This window comes from Pararge aegeria, chromosome 25 (genome assembly GCF_905163445.1).
Source record: "Pararge aegeria chromosome 25, ilParAegt1.1, whole genome shotgun sequence".
NCBI lineage: Eukaryota > Metazoa > Arthropoda > Insecta > Lepidoptera > Nymphalidae > Pararge > Pararge aegeria.
This window is the reverse complement of record NC_053204.1, coordinates 1,701,257-1,725,435: the sequence shown is the minus strand read 5'-3', so window position 1 is coordinate 1,725,435 and position 24,179 is coordinate 1,701,257. Positions and strand designations below refer to the sequence as shown.

The following is a 24,179-nucleotide window of genomic DNA, read 5'->3' as shown; positions in this document are numbered from 1 at the left end:
AATAATAATGTAGAAAAATAACCAAAAAAATTTTGTTTGTTATAATTCGGTAGAATAAGAGCATTTCGTTTACTTAAAACTGCGATAAAATCAGCAATTCTTGATATTATGAAGACAATGGCCTTCGCAACGACACTTTTTTGGTATTTCAAAGGAAAAACGGCAAAGCACGTAAACAATAGCTTTGTAAGTTTAATGAACTAAATAAAGGATTTTTTCTTCTTGGCTAGGATTTTGCGACTATTGTTTACGAGTAACTGGGTTTACAGCAGTGATAGCGCATTGGCCAGGAGCTCGAATTCCCTTTCGTGGGGCCAAATTCGAATCCCTGCACGCACCTCTAACTTTTCTGAATTATGTGCGTTTTAAGTAATTAAAATATCACTTGCTTCAACAGTGAAGGAAAACGTCGTAAGGAAACCTGCATGCCTTTTTTTTGTCGTGGTGGAAAAGCTTTACGGCTACTTTTGGGCAGGACAGAGGTTATGTGGGACCTGTTTCAACACTAAGTAAAGACCACCACTGGATGTTCCTCTCGTTGGCTTTAGTAGATGTCCGGGGAACCCGTTGCCAGGGCTACTACGCTAAGGAGGAGGGATCAGGACAGCTTGACCCCCCTCAGACAGTAGGGAGACTCATATTATGACTGGGTAGCTAGCCCAATAACCATCCGCCGCCTCCCAGGGCAAGCAGACGTGCAGGATATTCCCGCCGTCTCCTTCCCCCCCGTCTCCTTCCCCCCCGTCTGGAGATTCCCGTCAGAAGCGGGCTGACCCACAGTAGCAGATTTCTCCCTTGCTGAGAAGGAGGACTGGAGGGCCTTGAACCGGTGGTAGAGTCACTACACACGGACAGACTTGACGTTTCAAAAGTGCTTGTATTAGGCCTACTTGAAATAAATGAATTTTGAATTTTGAATTTTGAATTTTGAATTTTGACCTCAGCCCTTAAGGCTGCCAACTCCTTTTGCATCCTCCTGTTGTCTGCATGTAGCCTGCGAGCTTCTTCATGAGACGACATGGCCTGCAGGGTATCCATAGCCTTTTGTGCCGGATAGCCGGATCTCTGTCGTGGCCCGGCTAATTTTACTTCTGACGCCGCCTCTAAGGTATTTGGACTTTTTGGCCTCACTCGTTATAGAGGAGACTGCATTCCGGGCCTTATCGGTGAGCTCATCTCTTATTCAGCCACTATGATATGGGACTTAGCTAAGAGGAAGTATGGGAGGACTTCCTCTTCCGGTCTTGGGACCAAGTTTTAGACCTAGTCTGAAGGGGGTAGAGACGGTATGTATTATCTGCGGCCGCTTCGGTCTCAAATGTGCACATATTCATTTCTTTGAGACGGGCTTTGGCAACACTGTGCCCAAGGTATGCCCCCCTCCCCGTTTTTGCCTTCGCCTTCGTTTTTGCGACAAGAACTGGCTCAGGCTCTACTGCGACAGTCTTCCTCCCCCAGGATGTCAACCGCTTCGAGACAGCTGCTGTTGCCTTCCAGGGCTCGACCAGGGCCTCCAACACTGAATCTGAATCCATAGGGAATTCGTGATACCTCTTTTCACGTACTGGCATCTGTAGAACTATTTTCTTTCTAGCCTTTTCCAAAAAAAGTGCTGAAGTCGCAAGTCTCCTTTTCTCCTTGCGGACCTTCCAACCCTCTAATATTTTCAACCTTTGTCATTTTATCTTTATTTTACATATTTGATCCCATGGGTATGGGGGAAATATTCTGTCCATCCGGATGGTGCCCCCTGCACCCAGGTAAGCCTGAGCGTAACTCGCCACAGAGAGTCGGCTGGTTCCCTGGCGGTGACCAGTCGCACTGGAGACTAAACTAACCATCAGCTATGAACCCCCTCGCGGTCGCTTGGGATTCGGGGTGATTTTTGACGTGACAACGTCTTATAAATTGGTTTGCCGGGTGACACTTCAAGAAACTGCGTTACGCTCCGCTCACGTTATGCGCTCACAATGAGAGCGAGGGAGAGGCACGCGTCCCTTCCACTCGGGCATGGTTAGCCCGCCTAAGAGCGAGAGAGACAGACATAAAAAGTGAAAGGCACGCGTCCCTTTGTAGTAAACGCTGTTTCATTGTACGCAAATGTATTGCAAGTTATTGTATGTATATTTGTATATAAATACGTATGTATGTGTAAAGGTAAAAATAAAATTTTGTTAATATGAAATTCAGTGCGAGATTCTTTGTATAAATTAATGTTTTAAATATAATTCTTTGTATAAATAAATGTTTTAAATTGTTACTATTATTTCATCCTTCTTCCTACTATACGAATGAATATTCACATTAAAATTATTTTACCACTCAAAGTCGTTGTCACGTAAAACTTTCGCCCGTATACCGACTTTACAGGCAACCAATTTTTTACAGAGGTTTTCTTCCTTGCAATTCAGCCGGTTAAGACAAGACCCTCGGTTCTGTATGGGCCACGAGACATGACCATGACGCCTCAGTACGGAATTACGATCCCGAAGGTGTCTAGGCAACAAAATGCTATCAAAGCCTGTTCAATGGCAGTGTAAGTGCACGCTGAACCCTACTTGCCCCATCTGCTGGGCTCTCTGCGAAACAGAGTACTAACAAACTACCATTCAATAACCAGTCAACAGACTGGTGCCCAGGGAAGACCGCGTGGAGATAACCTGATCAAGCCCCTCTAAACCTGCATGCCTGAGAGTTCCACAAAATGTTCTAAAGGTGTGTGGATTCCACCAATCCGCACTAGGCCAGCGTGGTGGACTACGGCCTTCACCCATTCTCATTGTGGGCGGAGACCCGTGCCCTGTTGTGAACCCGTAATGGGTTGATGTGATGACGATGATAATGAACTGGGTTTGATTCGCAACGTTGTACGGTATTTCCTTATGGCGATATAATAGTCACATGGTAGGTCACTTATATACATGGTTAAATTTTGTAATGCCACCTGAAGGGAAAGTACTCTTAATACTGTAGATAGAAAGAAAACATTCCTATATTTTGGAACAGAAAGAAAACGCATGCCACAACCGGGAATAAAATTCTCGAAAATTTAAATGCCCCCTATGGCGCAGTGATTGATTTATAAGTGGAGGTCTCGGGTTCATTCCTCAATCCGTTGATTGAGGAATTTATAATTTCAGATTTTTCTTTAGCGATTTATCGTAGTTATACACTGATAAGCGTATGGCTTTAATATTATAGCTGCACACCTGACTGGTGAACCCGTTACCATCTTAGACTGTATCTTCACTTACCACCAGGCGAGATTGCAGAGTTAACTTTTGGAATAAAAAAAAAAGTGAAAAATCTTAACTTTCTTGCCATTGAAAGTCATCATCACATCCAACAATTACCAGGCCACTACAGAGCCACCACGCTGGCCCAGTACGGTTTGGTGGACTCCACACACCTTTGAGAACATTATGTAGAGCTCAGGCATGCAGGTTTCCTCACGATGTTTTCCTTCACCATTGAAGCAAGTGATATTTTAATTACTTAAAACACACATAACTTAGAGACATTAGAGGGCGTGCTGGGGTTCGAACTGGGGCCCCCGAAAGTGAAGTCGAACTCCTACCCAATGCGCTATCACTGCTTTCAATTGAGTCAAGTACTCTACAATTTCTAGAAACTATATAATACTAGCTGTCCCGGCGAACTTCGTATCGCAAAACAATTTTTTTTATGAATATTATTATCATTTTTTTTATTAATTTTTATCCTATTTCTTACTAAGAATAATCTAAAAAATCAAATATCATAAAAATTGGTCCAGCCGTTCTTGAGTAATAAATGGTGTAAATAACAAGACTTTATTTTTTATATATATCACTACTAATATTATAAATGTGAATGTAAGGTTTGTTTGTTACGCTCTACGTCACGCGAAAACTACTGAACTGATCTTCATGAAACTTTTCATACATATTCTTGGTGGTATTAGAAATAAAATAGTATACTTTCTATTGAGAAAAAATCTCATATAAAATTTCGCGGGCGAAGCCGCAGGGCACATCTAGCATAGATATAAATTTGAAAAAGTTTGAGGCCTGGAATCGAACGCGACCCTCCAGGGTAGCTGAAGTCCTAACCTTACCAATAGCTCTTTCATAAGACGCTCATCTCATAATCTCATTCCGTTGGTACCTATATTTGGTAGTAGCCCATTCGCAAAGACAATGGGCAGAAGACGCCCTCCGCGTTCCGCTCTATATAAACATAATTTCGCAAAACTGTATCACAGTGCGTCAGTGAGAACCGCGGCATTCGTTTGAGCGGTGCACTAAGGAGTTTCGTGCTTCGATACTCACAACACACAAGTCTCATATAAATAAGTTGAAGGTGTTCACATGAACTTAGAACTCAAAGCTTAGAAGCGTGTTTACTTTGAATGTAGGTAAGTTTTATTTCTATTGCCCTTATTGTTTCGTTGCAACGTGATGATACGAAGATTGAGAGGTGTAGCAAATTTGTCAAGGAAAAAAACAAATTCAAAATCGCTTCATGTGTTCTGGAACTACGATGGTATAGACCGACGCTGGCAAAATGCAGATTTTTAAATTTCACATGCCTTTTAGAACACTATGAACTCTCAGGCATGCAGGTCTTCTCACGTTTTACTTCACCGTTAGGGCAAATAATATACTTATATCTTATATTAGTAATCACTTTATAAAGGCAATTAAGAACTACTTTATAATTTATAATTTTTTAATTTTTTAATTTTTTTTTTATCTTATATAACTTATTTATTTATTAATTTACTAAGAGCTCTAACAACATGCATATTACACGTTTCTACATATAGCACGCACACACAAAAACATGCACGTCAATTACAAGTGCACATAGCATTAACAAAGCGTCATGTAAACTTAATTTGACAAAATTTCACTTGCTTTAACTACCTTAATCGTTAAAGCAAGTGAAATTTCAATTGCTTAAACTAAAAATGCATATAACTCTGAAAGTTAGATGCCTGTCGAGGGCTACAATCGGTCCCCCCAAAGGTGTGTGTACACACACATTTAGATCTTAAAACACCCCTTGTATCCGTCGTTTTTACGTGGGAGTAAAAATAGGTTCAAAAAGGTATCAGTCAGTCATAAAAAATATAATACGAAGATACATACATCGCCATCTAGCCCTAAAGTAAGCGTAGCTTGTGTTATGGGTACTAAGCCAGATAATATATATAAATACATGGAATATAAATATAAACACCCAGACACTGAAAAACATTAATGCTCATCACACAACCATTTTCCAGTAGTGGGAATCGACTCTACCAAATATTGAACCCTCGGCCTTGGGCTCAGAATGCAGGGTCGCTGCACACTGCGCCTATCGGCGTCGAGTCAGTGTATCAATGGACGAATTTTCCAAGAAAGTGTTACACTGTAATGCGCTGTACTTATGTACATTGGTAGATATTTTAATTAGACAGCTTTATGCACTCCCAAGTGTTACGGTTTTACTCAAATATAGCGGAAACCGTCAGTTTTCCCGGGAATTTTCGAAGGCTTATAGCTATTTAGTTTCGAATATTGGATAGAAGCAGGCGTTACTTTGCAGAAATCCATGATATATTATGAAAATTAAGCTGAATTTGCTATAGACCGCGAAAAGCAGGAGATTAACAATTATTCATTGTAAAGTCAACATCTCCTGAGGATACCGACATTGCCGAAGGTCTGTTAGATGTGGAGTACCTATAAGGATTAAAGAAATTATTAATTACAACCATACAGATTCTCTGTTTTTCGCGGACTATAGCAAATTAAACTTAATTTTCACAATATTTAGTTTCCATAGAAGACACGGCACTTAAATGGAACCAAGAAATGAATACCCGTATCTAAGTGTCGATATTAATACAGAATACTTTATTATTTCAAAAAGTTGTTTTACGTTACTTTTATCCTGTCAGTAAATTTTAGTCTCATCAATAGTTATCCAGTCCACCAATCCACACTGGGCCAGCGTGGTGGACTACCTAAACCTAAACCCAGCCTAAACCCATTCTCATTGTGGGAGGAGACCCGTGCTCTGTAGGCCGGTAGTAGGATGATATGATGATGATAATGATAAAAAATGGTTATCTTGTAGCGGCGATAGCCTACTGGGTAAGGCTTCGGCTCAGTTTGGGGGATTAATTTTAATCCTTAGCATCTGTAACGTTCTGAGTTAGGTACGTTTTTAATTAAAATCAATTAAATATCACTTGCTTTGACGATTAAGAAACTTATATAAGACTAGCTGTTGCCCGCGACTTCGTCTGCGTTTGATTTTGTTTTTTGAGGTCGCAATTTAGTTATTGCTCTAAAAAAATTTAAAGTATTCAGTATCGCACAGCCTTAATTGAGGATAATTGCTGCTGTCCGCTGAGGAGTTCTGTCCTCTATCTCCAACCAAAAATTTAACCAAAAAATTTAAAATTTAAAATTTTACAAAATTTTTGGGCAAAATTAAACACATATTATAACCTCTATAGTACAAAAGTAATTGTTTAAATCGGTTATAATTTGTCGGAGTTATGGTGTAAAATCATCAAACACTCATCCCCTCTCCCAAAGGAACCGAGCTCAATGCCGGGATAAAAAGTATCCTATGTTACTTCTAACACTTCCAAGAATATGTGTACAAAGTTTCACGAGGATCGGTTAAGTAGTTTTTACGTGAAAGCGTAACAAACAAACTTACATTCACATTTATAATATTAGTAGGGATAGGGATATTATATGTATATCACTTTCCTTAACTGTGAAGTAAAACGTGAGGAAACCTGCATGCCTGTGAGACCATAGTGAGGTCAAAATCTGCATTTTGCCAGCATGGTGGCAGCCACACACTTCAAATTCTTAGAAGAGACCCGTGCCCTATACTGAGTCGATAATTAATTACGAGGAGTTCTGGGCTAGGCTTTATATTGCGGGAAATAGGAAATCCGCCATTCTGCGCGGACGAAGTAGCGGGCAGTTTATAGTATAAAACAGTAAAATTTGCGTCTGTGTGAAACAAATATAAGTGTATATTATGTTAGATTTATATCTCACTTTCCCCGTGGGAAAATATCATGCATTTTGTTACATACCAGCTGTTTCCCGTGGTTTCAGTAAATTTCGTAACGTAAGCACTATACGTATACTATAGTAAACGCTCCCCTACCTACGTTCCGTAAAATAATTATTAAAGAAAGAAAGAAAGAAAAGAAAGAAAAATCGTATTTATTGTCACACATTTGTGTAAAATGTTACATTTGTGAAATAAAATAATTGTTTAAGTATAAAAATTAAAAAAAAAATGTGTGACAAAGGAGCTGGCTCAGTATAGCTGCAAACTAAAACGCGCAGCACTGGTTTTCAGCCAGCCCCATTATCTTCTCTCCTAAACTGTGTGACCAAACCACGTGCTGTAAAAAGAAAGGTTTATGTATTTTAGATTGTCTTTGTAATTATCTATATACAACGTGAAAACCGGAATAATACTTCACAGGCTTCAGAGGTACATTATGTACTGTCTATGAGACGTATCTGTGAAACCGAAAACCTAATAGTTTTTGATTAAACCACTGACATAGTTTTTACTGAAAGAAATGAGATACAGCCCTGGCTACTGTCACTTTATTAGGGACGAGTCGCGAAGCGTTGGTACTATGCGCGTGTCGGTCTTTTACCATCAATAGGGTTGTCATAAGTTTGGAAAAAAAATATCCTTCTTTTGATTTAATACTTTTACAGGGTGATTCCTTTTTTTTTCGTTAGTTTATTCTTGATAATAATAGTTAAAGCGTAAAAAAAAATCAAAATTAATTTATTTCAAACAGGCTTTTTTAAGCAGTTTTGAGACGTCAGTCTGTCTGTAGCGACAATACTCCACCGGTCCACCGGTCGAGTATTGTCACTACAGACAGACTGACGTCGTCTGTAGATCGTCCACCGGTTTGGAAGGCACTGTACCGAGAAGGAACAGGTAAGAAGCTCTGCAGTTGCTCTTTTCAGCAATTAACATTTTAACATTATTTTTTTCTTGTGACTGATAAAAGCGGATCAACCTTATCATTAAGAAAATTCATCAATGTTATAGTAACCTCGCTAAACTCTGTTTGTGTTTTTATAAAAAAACACTTTGTTTTAACTTATGCTTTGATATGTCCAACTTTACCTTAGGTATCATACTCACTCAATCCCACAAATGACTTCTGAACCTTTCGCAGACGATATGCAGATGTCACTAATTTTTGTCAATTTCTATTAAGTCGATTGTTTAAATCCTTTTTTTATTTAAAATACTAATTTAGTTTAGTTTTGTCTTTAAATACTTCATTATTATAAATATATTGTGAAGCTACAGTGAGTAACCTAAAATTAAGTTACGTTATAATTTCGTAAGACAATTAGTGTTTTGACCAGCTATGTGACAATTCACACTTTTCACCGTAACATTATGGAGAAATTGGCTTTCAGGTTGCCTCACGACGTTTTCTTCCACCGTTGAAGCAAGTGATATTTTAATTTCTTAAAACGCGCATAACTTAGAAAGGTTAGAGATGCGTGGTGGGATTTAAACTCGGGCCCCCGAAAGTGACCCCATACCACAAGGGTATCACCGCTTCTAAATTTAATAGTAGTAAGACATTTTACTCTTATGTATTTCGAGTATTTCGACTGACTGAGAATAGGAAAAGTTTATATAAAACGTAAGCTTATAGAAAAATCCTTTTATAATATTAAGGATTACATGTATGATAAAAAAGTTTGGGTTATGATTTGCTCTAACTTCAAAGCTCAACATTAACTAGACTGTGAGATGGTGATAGCAAAAAAAAAAACTGGCTAAGTTTGTTGAGGGCTCGTCTTAGACCAAGGCAGGTTTGGGACCTGGGAATTTTGGTTTGGAAGTTTTCGAGGAATAAAAAAATCTGGAAAGCAAGCTGCAAGGAAATGTTAGAAGTTAGAAGTATATAGAAATCAAAATACTTAGCATATGGAATCGAAACCAGGACCTAGTGCCCCGTATTCGAACAAGCTAATCACTAAACCAACGAGGAGTAATCTATAAAGTGTTATCATTATTTTCGTTATCAGCTGTTCTATCGCTTGCAAATATATTAGAATTGCTAAAATATTTTAATAAACTTTGAAATTTCTATATGAGTTATCAAATGTTTAAGTAATAAGAGTTATTAATGTTTAAGTTTATTATAACTTTTTTTAGCCGAAAAGGCCGCCATCACTAAACGGCCGATTTTCAAATGAAAGGGAACTATACTTGACTAGTAGAATAATGTGTACTATATTAAAATTGCGGAGATCTTAAATTTTTAAATGTGTTTTAAATTGTTACAGATATCTTCGTGACCTAAACGTATCTACCTCATCAAATGACTTTCTTTAAGGTAAGTAATTTGAATACATAGAAGCCATGAAAATAGAAATGAATAGAAGCTGTGATAGCGCAGTGGGTAGCAGCTCGACTTCACTTTCGAAGGCCCGAGTTCGAATCCCAGCACGCACCTCTAACTTTTCTATGTTATATGCGTTTTAAATAATTAAAAATATCTCTTCATTCAACGGTGAAGGAAAACATCGTGAGGAAACCTGCATGCCTGAGAGTTCTACGTAATGTTCTGAAAGGTATGTGGAGTCCACCATTCCGCACTGGGTCAGCGTGGTGGGCTACGGCCTTAGCCCCTTCTCGTTGTGGGAGGAGGCCTGTTCTGTAGTGGGCCGATAATGATTTGTATTTATTATCAACCTCAGACGTTAATAACTTTCTATAAGTGGGCATAAGGCTCCTTTCTTTCGTAGGACAGACGGTTGTAGAGCATTAAACCACCACTCAGCTCCAATGTGGGTATGGTGGTATCACATGTTATTGGCAATAACACGTGATAACAACCAACCCGCGCACTGCACTACAGTGCACGGGTCTCCTACCACAATGAGAAGGGGTTAAGGCCACCACGCTGACCCAGCTGATTGGTGGCCTCCACAAACCTTTGAGAACATTATGGAGAACTCTCAGGCATGCAGGTTTCCCCACGATATTTTCCTTCACTGTTATCTTCTCCTTCTATATATATAAAAGAGAAAGTGTGTGGGTATGTTCCGTATAGGCTCCGAAACGGCTGGGCCGATTTCAATGAATCTTCTTTCAGGGAATCTCCGGGTTGACCTGGCGAGTAATCCTGTAAAGTTTGGTGACGATCGGAGCACTCCTATTTTTGAACTGTCAAACTGTCAAATACAGCTTTTATTTACTATGATGATATTCTATTGTTGGGTGTACATGTGTGTACGCTCGAGAAGAGAATAGAAGAGAATGAATACGGAGAGAAATAAATGATTTAATATATTATGAGACTTAAATTAAAAATTTAATTATGTAAGTTTATTGTTTAAATAAAATAAAGCAAAATCTAGCCCGGCGTAGCGGGCTGGGTACGCTAGTTTATTATAATAGAGCTGTGTTCAACAGCCAGTACTTTAATATCAATAGTTATTAAATCCTAATGCCATAATGACTAATAAAAGGCATAATGTAACGGTTAATTTATGATTGCCAAGTAACATGAGTTATACATTACGTATATCATGGTAACTGTATAAGGCGTGTCACGTAAAAATAATGCTCGAGGTCTCTTCTTATAGTTATAATTGATGGCCAACCGGATAGTGGAAAAACGTCGCATATAAACAGAGCAACACTTTTAGGGCATGCAAGGAACATTGTCCTACAAAAGTTTTCCTAAATAAAAATATTTATTATTATTAAAATGTCGGCCTATGTCCATCAACCGCTGTGTGCGGTATTTAGCTTCATATTGTGCTTGTAGTTACACCAGCATCCACGACATTTAGCCATGTCCACCGGAACATGGAATGCTGCTTATTGGCAGTGAGGTAGTGCTAACCGGAAGAGCTCTGTCCCAAAAAGCTCTGTCGCAAAAAGATCTACTACTACTACTACTACTAAAAATCTTAAAGTGACAGACTTGGTGAATGGTGAATATCATCATCATCATCTCAACCTTCCACTGCTAGTCATAGAATTTTTGTAGAAGTCTTGTGCAGTCTGGTTCCAGTAGCTCCCTACGATTGGTTTGATGCCATGCCACGTCCTTCTCGTCGGGGGTCTATCATTGTATGAGGGGACTCTCTGATTGTCTGTAAAGCTGGTATCCACATCATCGTCCCATCACCATCATCATCTTTATAATCATTATCATTAGACTATTAACGCTCTGCTGAGCACAGGTCTCCTCACTCCTAGGAGAGCATATACCCACAAAGCTGCTCCATTGCTGGTTGGCGGACTTTTACTGTCACATGTCCGTGATTATAGCCTACGGTTTAACGTGTTGTTTGAGGCACTGAGTTGGACACCACCAATATCCTGGTTACGGGCTGGTTTTTAAAATTGTTTACTGTGAATTTAAGCAACGGTCTTTTTTCGTGAAATCTACTACACAAAAGCATATGATACATCAATATAACGGTACTTTGTAATTTGTAACGCATATTGAATGTGTAGCAAATTATATATACTTTCGTTGATTACAATGTCAAACCCGTCTGTGTACATATGCAACATTAACATAGATATATGTATATGTATATGTACGCTATTTCGACGACCTACCTGGCGCGGTGATGAGTGCTGTGCTGTGAAGTGAGCGTTCCTGGGTTCATTTCTGATTGATCTGATGAATGATTAGACCAGGCCAAAGTACATCCAGAAATTCCAAATTTGCCCAAACTGGGAGTCAAAATTCAAATTCATTTTTAAATTTTATTTTATTCATGTAGACTTATCAACGTCACTTTTAAGCGTTCATATATATTTATATTATTACCGTCATTGTGATTGTGATAAATATATTCATTAGATTAAAACTAAAGCTAGGAGTGTTACCATGGTCTAAGAAGAGCCCATAACGAACTTAGCCGGTTTTTTTTTGCCATTACCATCTCACATTCAAAATATAATTTGAAATTCAGTCTAGGACTCAATCGAACTTGGGATTTCAGCTATTAAGACCACATTGCTCACCACTGCGCCAGTTAGGTCGTCAAAATGTCACTCTTCACTCGTAAGTCAAAGTCAAAGTCAAAAATATCTTTATTCAAGTAGACCCATAGGTGGCACTTTTGGTGCGTAGGTACATTAGAATTACACGGTAGTGAAATGATGGCGACAACCGTATTCGTAAACTTAAAACTGAAGCTACGAGGGTTCCAAACGCGTCCTGGTCAAGTAGGTACTTATAATTATCGCTAACAACCTAACCCAGTGTAGCATATACTTAGGTATTACAATTAATGTATGTCTCTATAAGTTCGACACTCCGTGGGACACTAGTTTTGCATATAATCGTAGATTCCATCGGCCAGGGAACTCGCTATCGCCCATCGAATCCATTGTTCCCTACGCTACCTTTTACACAGACCTATGCAATCACAATCTATTGTAATCTAACTCTTGCAATCCTCTGCGCCCCTGGTACTGTTTATAAATCGCCATTTTCAGCTCTCACCGTTTTGCCCAGCAGTGGGAGATGTCCTACTACTGGGTAGGGGCCTTCCTGTTAAGGGGGATTAAAAAAGAGGAGTAAATATCTCGCTAAGCTATTTTACGTTCCATTATGAAGTCGCGTTGAAACAGAGTAGTTTGTTTTATTTGACGACCGAGTGGCGTAGTGGGCAGCGACCCTGCTTTCTTTGTCCGAGGTCGATTCCCACAACAGGAAAATGTTTGTGTGATGAACATGAATGTTTTTCAGTGTCTATTTATATAATATACTACGACAATATTTCGCAAACTGAATGCTTCCTGGTATTTTTATTCAACTCTGTATAGATAGAGATATTCATAATATTTAATCTCCGAAAGTTCTGTAACAGTCGTAAAATGTTGACACAACTTTAAATTCGAAAACGTGTAAATTTTTGACCTTTGACAACCACATTTGGTTTATTTACAGATTTTCGGCGTGACCCTTGGTCTTGTATCACTGGCACACGGGGAGCCACCTGTCCAAGGATATCACTACCAACAGAATGGTTACCATTCGAACGCTTTCAGCCCGCCCAGCGAGACTTATTTGCCACCTAAAACCGGTATGCTTTCATTTATGATGTCCTAGTACTTTATGGATTAAGTTTTTAAGTTGCAATCTGGTGGTATGTGACGATGTCATCTGAGATGGTAGCGGGCTAACCTGTTAGGGGTACGGTAGTTTCATTCAATCCTAAATCCATACCCCTTGTTTCTACGCATCGTATCAGAACGCTAAATTGCTCGGCGGCACTTCATTTTCGGTTGATTAACACAAAGCAGAATCCTTTCACCAGACCAGACCAGACCAAAGAACATTTAGAAATTATAGATTCCGAAATCGACTCTGCTGTATATTGAACGCAGCGATCAACTATGCACAAAATCCTAAATTCACTTATTAACCTACTGCTATTATATACTGCTGTTTGGTGTGGAGTATAAGAATTGAAGAAGTTCTAAATTACACCATACTGATACCACGCGGAGTATAGCAAATTCAGCTTAATTTTTATAGTGATAATAACCACAAAAAAAAAAGTCTTTAATAATGAGATTAAACTGCCACGTTGGTCTTGACTCCGAAGTCTAGTGGTTAGCATGTTCAACTACACATCACGAGGTCCTGGGTTCGAACCGCGGGTCGGGAGATTGGGAATGTATTGGGCTTTTCCATCAAGAAATTCTTTGTACCAGCCCGGCGTTCGGAAAACGAATTTCACCTGTGATTGCACACTAACTATAATAAAAATAAATATCCAGCGTGGTTGTAAAATCTGTCTAGAGAATGACCACCGTGGCTGGAATCGGTCAGGGAAACTGTGTGTGTCATCATGTCAAACCGATAGACGTCCACCGCTGGACTTAGGTCTATTGTAGGGAGTTCCAAATACTTGTCTTGTGTCTCCCTGAAACTCGCTTAAAACCATCCTTCACTTTGTCACTGCGTTTTGCGACGTCGCCATTCCAGGCATAGGTACCCTAACGTCCGTCGGTTCTCCGAGCTATTTACCCAGCCTATTGCCACTTTGGCTACGCAACTTGAGCTATGTCGGTAACTCTGGTTACGCTTGTAATATCCATTCAAAGTTATTTATAATTAAAGATGTATGTTTTTGTCAATTTCCAGGTTTAACCCTACCCAGCAGCTATCTACCCCCTAACTCGTTCACCGCCCCGGGACAGTATGGTAACGGTCAGAATCACCAGCAACATCATCACCACCATGAAAATGAAAACGAAGTGGTAAGACTATTTTTTTTAAATTCCTGACTCATAAACGTCAACATTTTAGTAGTAGGCCTTTTTGTGAGCTCGTCCTCTCATCTCTCTTTCTAGTCTTTCTCCTCTCATTCTCCCTTCTCAATGCTTATTTCTACTACCAAGCATTGCTGTATTCCGAAGGGCGGTGTTGTCGGTGTAATAGGCATATCTAATGATATGTGATTCATGTATTAAGAAAAACGTATTTTTATTTAAATTCTAAGTGAGATTGCTACGATTGGTGTGATTTTCAATAAATAAATTAGCAAAATCTTGCAATCCGCCGTAACAGTTTAAACGCTGAATTCAAAATAACGACGTCACTTCTATATAAAAAATTTATTTGTAGCGCTTATAATCTTAAATCTCTGTGTATATCAAGTATTTTGAGATTTCACACTATCATTTGGTAACTGTTTTGTTGTCAATACCAAAATAAATAATCTGTAGCTAGGAAACAACAACGAAATAGGCCCTGGTTTCCTAGATAAAAGCTTTATTTTGCCTATGACGTCACGAGAACGGCCATGACACCCGTCGAGCGTTTCCGCGGGAAATAATTTTAAATAATAATTTGCAATTTATAATAACAAAACCTTTAAATTCTGCAAAAATAAGATATTTTTGGATACAGTAGATACTTCCATACATCATAGGATAGTTTTTCAAAATAAGTCATCTTATATGTTGCGCCTGAGTGGTATATAAATGACATCATAGCATAGTCCGAATCAAACTTTATGACATTTCGAACATCTTTCGTTCAGTATTCGGTATCAGTCAATAAGCGGTACAGTGGACCCTGCGCGAAGTACATTCGCAGCTAACTTCCGCGACGACATAAAGTTTGAATCGGTAAAAAATTTAAAGGGAATATTTGGATTCAAAAAAAATTAAAAAAATGCTTTATTAGAAATGCATAACTGAAAAGTAGACAATAATATTCGATATTGACTTTATTGTTGAAATGCGAGCTTTTTAAGATATATCCTTATTGAATCTACTTTTATCCATAACATACTAGCTGTTGTTTTCGTCCGCGTCTTTTACTGTTTTATAGAAATCCCGTGGAGATAGTGTTTCTGGGATAAAAAGAACTCTCTATTATGTCAAAAATAACGATACTTAGGGATTGAAGGAAGGACAAACAAAGAAACATATCTTCGCATTTATAATATCATAGAGTAAAAATTATTATATTAATTTGTTTGAATACAAACTTATGATACATCAAGTCCTTCCGTTGAAAACCCAGATTTTTAAATGGTAATTTGTTTTTATTTAATGCGTCAAACCACATAACGCCGCACATATTGTAAAAATTTACAGAGTAATTTAAAGTATAATTAAGTGCAGCATAAAAACAATAGGTTATGGGGTATTACTATGAGGTAGATCTGCCGGGTCTCACAAGTCTGTCGCTAAATACATAATCATGTATTTCGTGACAGGCGTAAATCTTGCGATCACTGCTGTCAAACTTAACCACACAATAAATAAACAAAAGTGACGTTTGTCAGCAACAAACGCAAGATTAACGCCTGTTGCAAGCCTGTCGCGGGATACGTAATCACCCTGCTGGTTATGCTAAAATTCCATGGTAATCGATTCAAAATGGTTTTCGAGCAAAATGCCAACACAAACAAACACAAATTTTAAACCCGTAGTGGGTGATAAATTAAACAATTCGATTTTCCCTAATTTAATTACTGAAGTAGAATATCAACAGTCAGATACAACGATTTTTACACGCTTTTTATTAGCTTCCCCTTTATTTTTGTAACCGACTCCTTTGGACTTGATTGTGACCCTCTTCGAACGGTCCGATTTCGTTCAAGTTTTGTAAATATATCGAGGACCGATGGCAATACACTAATTTGATAAGATTATTTCATTTTTGAATTTGCAAAAATAAGAGAACCTAATAAATATAATAGTTTAAGAAAAAGTTGACACGCTTTTATTAATAAACTAAACTGAAAGGTAGAAATTAGTTTGATTTTAAAGTTATACTACTTTTGGCGCGTTAGGGAGAAATTTTTATGATGTGCGCGCACACCGTCACGAAAAACCAACACCCTGAAGTTAGCTATAGTCAACAATTTTGTTTTCCAATAAAAGGTTTGAAATTGTACACTTTGAATTGTCAAAGTCTGCGGGCACATTCCGGTGATTTAATTGATTCAATTGTACAAACAAAAAACACAAATTTTAATGATGAAAGTTGGTTTTCCGATAATGAGATTACTCGATAATGCGTTATAGTAAATCTTTCAATGTATTAAATACGTTTTCCTATTGTTAGAGTAGTTTCTTCTGTAAACGCAGAATAAGGCGAAAGATAAAATTTTTGAAAAGATTTTTATCCTGTTACGCCAAAGAAGTATAACGTCTATCGCGTGTACATAAGTTTATTACACGCACGTTTTATTTTTATACCAAGTGTGTTTTTTAGTTTTTTTGAACTATTAATTTATTTATTATAAAATTACGTACCTTTCCTACGAATATTATAAACAGTGTAAGAACTGATCGGTTTCAATCTATAAATACTGTTTTCCACCGAATAGAATATATCACCATAGTCCCCAAATATAATACTACGAGGGAAAAAGCTGAGGTTAGCAACATGCTTGGCTGTACCGTTAAAACAATCAATTTCATACAGTCCGTCTTCCGTCACACCAAACGTCACATATTCATCGCTTATGAAATGGTAAACTGCACTCAGATCCTTATTTTTAACTATTTCATCACCGTTTATAGCACAGTAAACGCCGCACATTGATACATAGTGTATATTTTTATGATAATCGACGTCGAATTCCAGCACCGCTTTCATATTTCCAACTCGTATAGCTTTGGAGCCTTGATGGAATATCTTGTATATTTTATGGCTGTTTGCATCTATTACGTACATCTCGTTGTTTCTTATCACAATTTTCAATATATTCATGTTATAAAGTCCTATATTAAACGCTTCTATTAACAATGGGTTATATTTATAAAGACCGTTGTCTGATCCGAAATAAACATCTCCTGTGTCTTGATCTACTGCAGTCGCTTTATTTCTGGCAATACCGTTAATTTTTGTGGCTTCTTTTGTTATTATATTTACAAAGGCTCTTCCAGAGTTTTGTATTACGTCATCCATATGCATGAAATACAGGTTTCTGCTTGACGAGTCATATGACAGTTCTTTAGGGTCGACAAATTTATTCGTAAGTAATTCTTTCTTGTACAATCTACTTCCAATCTTCTCTGTAGGTGTGTCTGTCACGTAAATACGTACTCCAGCTTCCACGCATACCAATAAAACTATCAATAAAAAGAAGAGATTCAGTTTAGGTAGCATTATTAGAGCAAAAAAAAACGTGTGTAAATACGTACTTTACAAACGAAACTGACTTCAGTGGGTAAAATGTTTTGATCTTATATTATCTCATTGGAGTTATAACCAATTAACTCGTGCGGTTGATACAATTATTTCGTCATTGCAATTTGATTTCTAATACTCACTGCTTTAAGGTTGGATTTTGTAGTGTGTGTTTTTCGGTTTGCTTGTAACTTGTGATTTGTCATCGCGGATGTGTGTTAAGAAAATTGGTATAAACAAGCGTAGAGGTCATTTTGAACAGCTCATCACAATTATAACTATGCTACGTATTTGTAACTACATTTTTGTTTCATTGATAGTTTATTTATTTACACCAACAACTTACATACACTGTTTATAAATTAATCTTACTATAACATTTACTGTATGTTTGTCAATCAATTTCTAGTCGTGGGAATCGAACTCACAGCCTTATACTTAGAAAGCAGGATCGCAGTCTATCGCCGGCTGTAGAAAGATTTTCATCAACGTAGAACATTCCCGATATTCACCTTTGAATCAAAAAAAAAACTAAATCAAAATCGGTTCAGTCGTTGCAACGATGTCACAGACAGACACACACAGACACGTCAAACTTATAACACTCCGTCGTTTTTGCGCTGGGGGTTCACAATACAGGAATTAACGAATTCTCTTCTAATTCTTAATTGTTAATAATATCGAACATCGGACATTTCTTTAAAGATCATGGTCATCACAATCAAGTAAAATAATAATAATTTTTAATTCCAAAAAATCTTAAGTCTAAACAATATAGTAAAAAGTTTTCTTATTTTATAGGATTGGGCATCCATTAAATCTTAAATAATTATTTTACTGATGAAAAACTAAGGAACTTCGTATTTCAGCTTCAGTTAATCGAAACGGTATCTTTAGCACTAAGCCAGAAGGCCGCGGGTTGGTGGACGATAATGTCCCTACCATAGTTTACTCGGATGCCACGAATTTGCTCTTAATGAGGATAAGACTCGTTACTCAGCTCCGCGAGACTGTGGCGAGACCACGCATTATTGCTGCTACAAATGGAATTGGTATTTCTTGGAATTCCATATCTTGGCATTCCAGTCTGAGATTTGTTTCACTGATCCCCATTTTAATGTAACATTGCCGGCCGATTGGCGCAGTGGGCAGCGACCCTGCTTTCTGAGTCCAAGGCCGTGGGTTCGATTCCCACAACTGGGCAATATTTGTGTGATGAACATGAAGGTTTTTCAGTGTCTGTGTGTTTATCTACATATTATAAGTATTTATGTATATTATTCATAAAAATTATTCATCAGTTATCTTAATACCCATAACACAACCTACGCTTACTTTGGGACTGGATGGCGATGTGTGTATTGTCGTAGTATATTTATTTATTTATTTATTGCTGGGTTAAAAACAAATGTTTGTTTGCTTGTTCTTACATACGTAACGCCCTAACTAGGCCACTGAATGTAGGAGGTTTTAGTCACTGAGTGACTTCACACATAGTGAAGTCGGGAATGACAACTTGGTTTACACCTGACGAAAAGCCATAAATCAAAAGAAGAAGAAGAATCATGAGGTTTTCCTCCTATAATATAAAAAAAAACTTGATTTTTGGCATTGACTTAGTCAAGAGTGGCATAGGCTACCGAACCGTTGCAGTTGTAGAGTCAACAAATAACCTTAAGTACGTTTAGAACATTAGAGGTAAAATATTTACAGTCAACTGTTAAATAGGTTTAGGTTTAAAGACATTTTATTCCCATAAAAAGACCTAAGTCACTTACATAGGAATATAATAAATTACTACACTTCGCCATTAGACTAAACTAAATTCAATTTTACTATTATCTACTCATTCAATGTATTCGTCTTTAAATTTATTTGTATTACTTAATATATAAGGAGCTAATTTAGTTTTGGATACATTGAATGAGTTTACATTTTTTATAGGTATAGGTATTCTATTATAAAATTTGGCGCCTGGTAAGGGATTTTTTACCATAATTTCTTCTAGTTCTAGGAAAGGTAAGGAAGCTGGCTCGACGAGTTTTATTTTTCTTTTTTAAATGGTGAAGTAACTAACCGCCTGTTCGAGAAACACGACTAAAGTGCAATATTTTTTGATGCTTCAATATTAACCGTGTACACGGTATAAATTTGTTTTTATGTCGATAATAAAAGACTTATTTATTTATTTATTTATTTAGGAAAACCAACCGCTAATAAATATAAATTTTTTCTTGTCCAAGTTTTTACGTTGCGAGCTAAGTGAATGATCAGCTTATTACAGGTTTTCACAACGTTTACAAATAATTTCAAAATTAATTACATTTTATATATAACTGCATTACAAAATAAATTTCTAAAAATATTTTCCTAATTAATAAGGTTATAATGTAAAAATATAAGTAGAATTAAAATTAAGATTCATATTAAATTAAAAATTAAATTAAAAAAAAAAAAAATTAACATCAATGTCCAAGTTTAAGCTTATTAAATTTTGAATATTTGATAACATAAAAAGTCAAGTATTTATTTTATTTTTATCTTGAAATGTCAGATAGAACAATTAAAAGTGTCAATAATTTTACGCCTTAAGTCAGTGTATTTATTATGAAATAAGTCTATTTCTTTTTGTTTTTTTACGTAATCGTTATAAATGTCGGATATTCTTGGTAAGGGAGAATATTTACCCAACTTCGTTCTATAAGGCCTGTGATACAATAAATTACAAGGAACCCGAGGTGTGTTTGTGCGCGGTGTTCTAATCGCAAATCTGTGAATCAGTTCAGGACAATCAACGCCATTGTTAAACAAATTAAATAAGAATGTCATTGACAACAGCTCTCGTCATTCTTCATTGGGTCAATGGCTGTATTATGTTATAATATATAATATGTTACTTTGTTCCCAGCCGAAGTCCTACGAATTCGGCTACTCAGTGAAGGACGCCCAGTCCGGCAACGACTACGACCGAAGGGAGATGTCGGACGGCAACGTGGTGCGCGGGGAGTACAGAGTGCAGCTTCCCGATGGACGCACTCAGATAGGTAGCTACATTTAAGATCATGAAGTGACCCGCCCGACTTGTCGCACAAAGTCAAAGTCAAAAATATATTTATACAAGTGGGCCCATAGGTGGCACTTTTGATGCGTACATTACATGAAAATTACACGGTAGTGAGATGAGGGTTCCAAACGCGTCCTGTTCTAAGAAGAAGCCCACAAGAATCTTAGCCGGGTGTTTTTTTTTGTTATCACCATCTCACATTGTCATTTAAAATCATTAGAAGAGCAACCTGGTTAGAGCAATGATTTACACCCAAGCACACGCAATTCACAAGTAAATTTAGCCGGGTGTTTTTTTTTTGTTATCGCCATCTCACATTGTCATTTAAATTATTAGAAGAGCAACCTGGTTAGAGCAATAATTCACACCCAAGCACGCCCAATTCACACACCTTCCTTAGTCCTTTATACTATATTAGGACTTGGTGTTCGCATCAATTGGTAGTAGTAGCACAAAGGATACTATTGCTCGTTCTGCCTTACATTCCTTCATACGTCACGGGAAGGGGAGGTTTCAGTGGCGTGCATGGAGGGTATGCACAGGGTATGCAGATGATATAAAATGAAGAAAACCTCCAGTACGAGTTATAAAATACTTAAGGATGGGCATTGTAAGAGTTATAAAAAATTTCTACCCTTAAGTATTTATAACTCGTACTGGAGATTTTCTTAATTTTATATCATCTGCATACCCTGTGCATACCCTCTATGCACGCCGCTGGGAGGTTTAGTGACTACTGTATTCTGATCTGGCAGTAATTAAGGCTATTTAATTTTACAGTAACGTATCACGCGGACTGGCAGACTGGCTTCCACGCGAATGTGCGGTACGAAGGACAGGCGAGGTACCCCGAAAACAACCATCAAGGTAAGTAAAGAAACAATAGAAAATACAGAACTAAGAACATACAAAACCCTCATTTAGCTTTTATTGCCCAAGAACAGTGAAAACGCCCGGGCATGTCTCACCCGGGAGTGTGACTAGCTCACAAACTTTTCCCATTTTACATTTTTTATGGTAAACAATTAGAACATTAGAGGTTAAATAATTGCTGTCAACTTCTAAATGGAATAAGTGACTAACCGCCGTTTCGAGAAACTACTAAAGTGGCCGTTATCTTGCTGTCAGTCGTGTCTACAAAGGTTGCCTGTAAGAGATTGCTTGCAGCAATCAGGCCGCATTGCATGTCTATTGCTACAGTAAATTTTTAAAGTGGGTAAATAATTAAACTTTTGATCACTATAACTTCATATTTGCCAGAAATTTATATTCATGACATTGAGTTGGTGGGTATTTTGATATAAATACGACTGCATTATCGATGCACCGCAGTCCTACATGGACTCGAACGATGCAAAGATACCTCCGGTGTCTTAGTCGTTTATCTCTATAGTGTTTACTGTATACCCCTTACTGTCTCTTTTCCTGTATTTTATACGTCCAATAAAGTGTATCTTCTTCTAAAGTGGAGTGGTTTGTGACACTTTAATATTAGTCATGTACACGGTTTCCGTATGATCTTAATTCTGTAAACAAGCATTATTTTTTTTTATAGGTTACAACTATAATGCCCCGCAGTTCTCCGGTTCCCTAAATGGATTTAACAACCACGAGAGCAGCAACAAACCGTCCACATCTTATGGACCGCCGGGTTACCAATAAATAGTAAAATTAAATGACAAGAAAACACTTCAGTATTTCCAGAGATTACCCCTATAGAAGGCTAGACAAGGGTACACCGATTAGTATTCTTATGAAAAATTTATGTTACCAAACTTTTCTTGAGATAAAAATTTTAGAGTTTAGGGATTATTACGGTTTTTTTAAAGTCCCGTGGGAACTGTTTACTTTCTTGGGATAAAAAGTAGCCTATGTTACTCTCCGTCCTTGCAACTAACTCTACGCTAAACCGCAAATGGAAGAATCCATTGAGGGCATAAAATAAGGACAAACAAACAAACAAACATCACAACAAAACGGCCCTCGGATTGAAAGCTTATAAAGATGTACAAATTTAGCTATCTAATACTAAGTTGGATATTATGTTAAGTATATTAAGATGTATGAAAATAAATAAGTCTTTGAAATCAGTCTTTTATGACTCTTGTTTGGTTTCCCGGTACTCCAAAAATAAAACAATATTATATACGCAACATATTTATTCCATAATAATACGGTAATTTACACTAAGTATTTGAACTCGTTAGTAATATTATAAATTGATATATTACGAAAGTTAAGCTTAATTTGCTATACTCTGTGTTATTTATAATTTCTTCAATCCTTATACTGCACACCAAACAGATCTTCGGCAATATAGGGTATATTGCACGTTTCGCTCCGAAACCAGAGCATCCTCAGGAGATGTTGACTTGACAATGAATTGTTAATTATTTATTGTTAAGTCATCTTTTCACGGAGCAAATTTAGCTTAATTTTCATAATATTTCATGGAATTCTATCAAATATTATAGTTTGAGCCATTTCAACGCACTGAACTGGCTGACTACGCAATAGCAGTATTTGTTTAGGTGTGGGTGCGTCGCACTCACGCACGCAGGTTCCGTGCCGTACCTGGAAGCGCAAAGATCATCAAAATAAATAAATTCAATATTCAGTTATTTCAAGTAAGCAAGCCTAATATAAGCACTTTTGAAACGTCAAGTCTGTCTGTGTGTAGTGACTCTACCACCGGTTCGGAAGGCAGATTCTACCGAGAAGAAGCCAATCTTAACAATTTACATTTTACATGTTAAAATTCATTTTTCTATCTTGTGAGAGATGAAATCATCCTCATGTCTTAGGGGAATGGACCAAAATGTTGTCTTCTCCCACAGCTTTATCAACTCTGCTAACTTTTTTTTATTCCACTAAAAGTAGATAAGCCCTGGACTGCAATCTCACGTAAGTGATGATGCAGTCTAAGGTAGCGGGCTAAACGGTTAGGGAGTAGTCACACTAGAATACTAAATCGCTTAGCGGCACGTCTTTATCGGTAGCGTGGTAACTAGCCACGGCCAAAGCCTCCCACCAGACCAGACCAGAGAAAATTAAGAAATTATAAATTCCCCTGCCGGGAATCGAACTTTGGACCTCCTATTTAGATTAGTGCTCACCGTTGCGCCAGGGAGGTTTTTGTCGGCAGAGTGGTAACTATCCACGGCCAAAGCCTGCCACCAGGTAGATACTTTAGCAATGGCGTAAAAGTGGAAATAATATCCGTGTATTTAATATAATAAACGGGGGTAATCTTCTCCTATTCCCCGTTACCGTGCTTTAGAAAGGGGACGCGTTAGTAATATCCCTTGTCAGGGGACATAATCTGGGGATAAATTTTTTGCCTCCTGCCCGTGCTAGCCCTGTTGGTGGTAATGCGAATGCAGTCAAAGAGGCTAAGTTGTGACATTTTTCTCCCAG

The 24,179-nt window shown here is 37.6% G+C and overlaps 3 protein-coding genes across 3 annotated transcripts in view; 1 reads left to right on the top strand and 2 right to left on the bottom strand.

Moving 5' to 3' along the window:
- The first annotated feature begins 4,291 nt into the window (after positions 1 to 4,291).
- On the top strand, positions 4,292 to 22,848 carry LOC120634933 (pro-resilin-like). Its single transcript, XM_039905826.1, has 7 exons — positions 4,292 to 4,392; positions 9,348 to 9,397; positions 12,986 to 13,121; positions 14,189 to 14,304; positions 20,607 to 20,742; positions 21,543 to 21,629; positions 22,318 to 22,848. The coding sequence occupies exons 2-7, from the start codon at positions 9,383 to 9,385 to the stop codon at positions 22,422 to 22,424; spliced, it is 597 nt and encodes a 198-aa protein (XP_039761760.1). The 5' UTR covers positions 4,292 to 4,392; positions 9,348 to 9,382; the 3' UTR covers positions 22,425 to 22,848.
- Positions 16,783 to 17,699, bottom strand: LOC120634932 (ommochrome-binding protein-like). The gene has a single exon (XM_039905825.1). It carries the CDS (start codon positions 17,675 to 17,677, stop codon positions 16,811 to 16,813), a length of 867 nt encoding a protein of 288 aa, XP_039761759.1. The 5' UTR covers positions 17,678 to 17,699; the 3' UTR covers positions 16,783 to 16,810.
- Positions 22,849 to 23,182: 334 nt separating the features above from the next.
- The window catches only part of LOC120634720, a gene marked incomplete at its 5' end in the record, with an annotated part of 42,387 nt that continues 41,390 nt past the window's right edge, over positions 23,183 to 24,179 (bottom strand). Inside the window, one exon of the mRNA XM_039905494.1 lies at positions 23,183 to 23,336. Coding sequence (XP_039761428.1) covers positions 23,231 to 23,336 — 106 coding nt within the window. The remainder of the gene's footprint in view (positions 23,337 to 24,179) is intronic.